The sequence below is a fragment of the Rhagoletis zephyria genome, unplaced genomic scaffold (genome assembly GCF_001687245.7).
Source record: "Rhagoletis zephyria isolate East Lansing unplaced genomic scaffold, Rhagoletis_zephyria_1.1 Rzeph_scaffold_38725, whole genome shotgun sequence".
NCBI classification, from domain to species: Eukaryota; Metazoa; Arthropoda; class Insecta; order Diptera; family Tephritidae; genus Rhagoletis; species Rhagoletis zephyria.
In genome coordinates this window covers 1-2991 of record NW_016195780.1, presented here as the reverse complement: position 1 = coordinate 2991, position 2991 = coordinate 1, and the positions used below count along the sequence as shown (strand labels likewise).

The following is a 2991-nucleotide window of genomic DNA, read 5'->3' as shown; positions in this document are numbered from 1 at the left end:
GTCAAAGGAGGTGTTGGAGTTGTTGGGGTTGTTGCTGCTGTTGCTGTTGTTGTTGGCGTTGGCGTTGAAGGGCCCGGTGAGGGTGTTCAGCGCCTCGGCGTACTTCTCCAGGTCGTAGCAGCACCGGGCGAGGAGGAAGAGACACTGCGCCGACTTGCAGGGCACCGAGTGCTTCTCCGTCAGCAGCGAGTAGGCGACGTTGGCCTTGCCCGAGCGGTAGTAGGAGTCCGCCAGCATGAACAGGCTCTCATCGTTGCCCACTGAAGGAAGAAGAAGGAGGGAAAAATGGAGTTAGCGGAATTTCGAATCGAAGGCAGAACGTTTGTCCACCACCCAGAAGCACTTACCCTCCGCATGGAGCCGCTCCGAGAGGAAGATGGCATCGGGAAAGGCAAAGTTTTCCAACGCAAAGGAGATCGTCATGTGAAGCGTCGACATGAGTGTTGGGAGTGGGGCCGCCACGCCGCGGGAGGAGGACTTCTCCAACTTCGACTTCAACTTCTTCAACTTCTTCGGCTACGAAAACGCCCGGGAATCGCTGGGAATCTATTTTTGTTGTTGTGGTCGTCGTGGTCGAGGCTGAAACTTATCAAAACACACACACACACAGAACAGACGGTTCTTCAGGAGGAGGAGGAAAAGGAGGAAATAAAAAACGAGGACGACGAAGAAAAACCAAACAGACAATCCAACGTATTACTCCGCAGAAGAAAGATTGAAGCCACCACTGTCAGCAGCAGTAGCAGCAGAAACAGTTTTCAGTTTGGCCAACCAAAATACAGCGCTCAGAGCTTGCCCGTGCGCAGAGGACGGACGCGCGGTGGTGGGCGCCAGCGACCGCTTTTGTTTTCAGTTTTTGAGTCTCTCGCTCTCTCTCTGTCAGATTGTGTTTTCTGTTTTTAACCTTTTGTTTGTTTCGATTTAGTTTATCGTTTCTACCTTTGGAGTTTTGTCTCTCTCATTTTAACCTTGCTCTTATTATTTCAAAACTTCGATCGTCATCATCAACGACAGTGCTCAGGTCACACTAGCCATCAGTGGCCGAACTGGAGAGCTTCGCCCTCACTTTACGTCATTCATCAGAAGAAGAGGAAGAAGCGCAGCGGGGAACAACAACTAACTCTCTGGTAGTAGTACTCGAAGCGAGGTTTTGTTGTGCCAACAACATCACGCTCGACGAATGTTGTGACAACAAAGACTTTGAACGGTGATCACCTCTTGGGAGGCGGCATCCAGGCTCTTCAAAGGTGACCCAGAGGTACAACAGCGAGAACTTCTGCTGTCAAATCAATTTTTCACGAGCACGCGTCGCAAAGAAGTGGAAGTACAAGAGGTGACATCAACCAGGCAACATCGTCATCAATTTCAGCTTGAGCTTCATCAACACTTGCTAGAAGAGCGGATGACAGGATGTCCATCGAAAAAGCATCTTCTCGCCTGCACCTTTCTCGGATGACTAACCACGGCTGGGGAAGCAGGCTCTGAAGAGAGTCTACCTGGAGAGTGGCCACCACAACCACAACTGCAACAACGATTTTCCCTCGCTTTGCCTACCTTCACCAGGTACAAACTCAGCTTAAGCGCTCCTCGTCTGCTTTTGCTGCTGTTGCTGCTGCCTTTCTGCTTCGCCGAAGCATCCTCAACACACACAGAGTGCAGGAAAAGAAGGCACACATGAGCAACGTCGTTGAATCATCGTCGTCGTCGCTTCGCCTTCGCCTTCGCCTTCTCCCTCTCCAGCACTTGACGTCGCTCGTTTGTGTTAGCATTAGCCCACTGCCCATCATCATCACAGACGCACTCACACACTCACTCTTACACACACACTGGCTGGCGTCATGCCCGATTCTTCACGTCAACTTCGGTTACAACTGCCATGTTCGCCGCATCTGTTTTCAACTACTACAACCGACTCCGCTAAACCGCTTGTGCCACTGAACCGAGGATGATACCAGTGTTTGGTGGAGCTGGTGACGATAACAGNACACACTGGCTGGCGTCATGCCCGATTCTTCACGTCAACTTCGGTTACAACTGCCATGTTCGCCGCATCTGTCTTCAACTACTACAACCGACACCGCTAAACCGCTTGTTCCACTGAACCGAGGATGATACCAGTGTTTGGTGGAGCTGGTGACGATAACAGCGATGGTGATTTCTGCAGCAGCAGCAGCCGAAGCAACAACAACAATCAAAGGCTGCTAAAGGAGGCGATACGCTCCTGCGACTCCTCCCCAGCCACTGCCCACTTGGAGAGAATCCTCGACGAATCATCGAGACAATCAGATCACGTTGATGATGATGATGAAACTCTCCTACAGATAAAGCCGAGGACAGAGGCCTCTCCTGAACTAGCACTAAGTCACTCCAGTCCGCTTACACTACCCACAGATAGTACTTTAACGCGCAATAGTAATCTCATTAGTAACGGTAACAACAACAACAACAAGAGCAACAACAACAGGGTTCATGTCGACGACAATTACAATTATCAACAGCAACACCACACGACAATCTGCACTGAACAAGAAGAACAGCATCAGCTCAACAATAATCATCATTATTACAATCAACAGCAGCAGCAACTGCTGTACAACACCGGTGATAGCAACTCCTATCAAGAAGAAGAAGAAGAGCAATACCACAATCACCCCGGCGACCTCTCCGAGTCGCTGTCCTCCCTCTACCTGCCGACGCTCTCTCGGCAGCTAGGCACGACCATCATGAGCGGCCTCAACTGGATCAACCAGATCGACTTTAACAACCTCCTCCAGAGTCTGGTCAACCCGTCGAGCATCTTTCGGCGGCGCAACTCGGCAACGCCCATCATTTCACCGCACCAGGGAAAGCCATCGCAGGGAGCTTCTCAAAATGGCGCCACCTTGGCCTCGCCCCTTTCCACCTCCGGAAATGGAAGTTCTGTTACCACCTCACCGCCTCAACTGCAGCCGTACAGCTCGAGCACGCTGCAGACGAAGCTGGTGGCGAAGA

General features: G+C 51.4%; 1 protein-coding gene across 1 annotated transcript; it reads left to right on the top strand.

The window, feature by feature from the left end:
- Positions 1-2108: 2108 nt before the first annotated feature.
- LOC108354734 (GATA zinc finger domain-containing protein 14-like) lies at positions 2109-2977 on the top strand (the record flags this gene model as incomplete). Its single annotated transcript, XM_017605907.1, has 1 exon — positions 2109-2977. A coding segment is annotated over exon 1 (869 nt), but the record flags the coding sequence as incomplete, so codon positions are not given.
- Between the last annotated feature and the right edge of the window lie 14 nt (positions 2978-2991).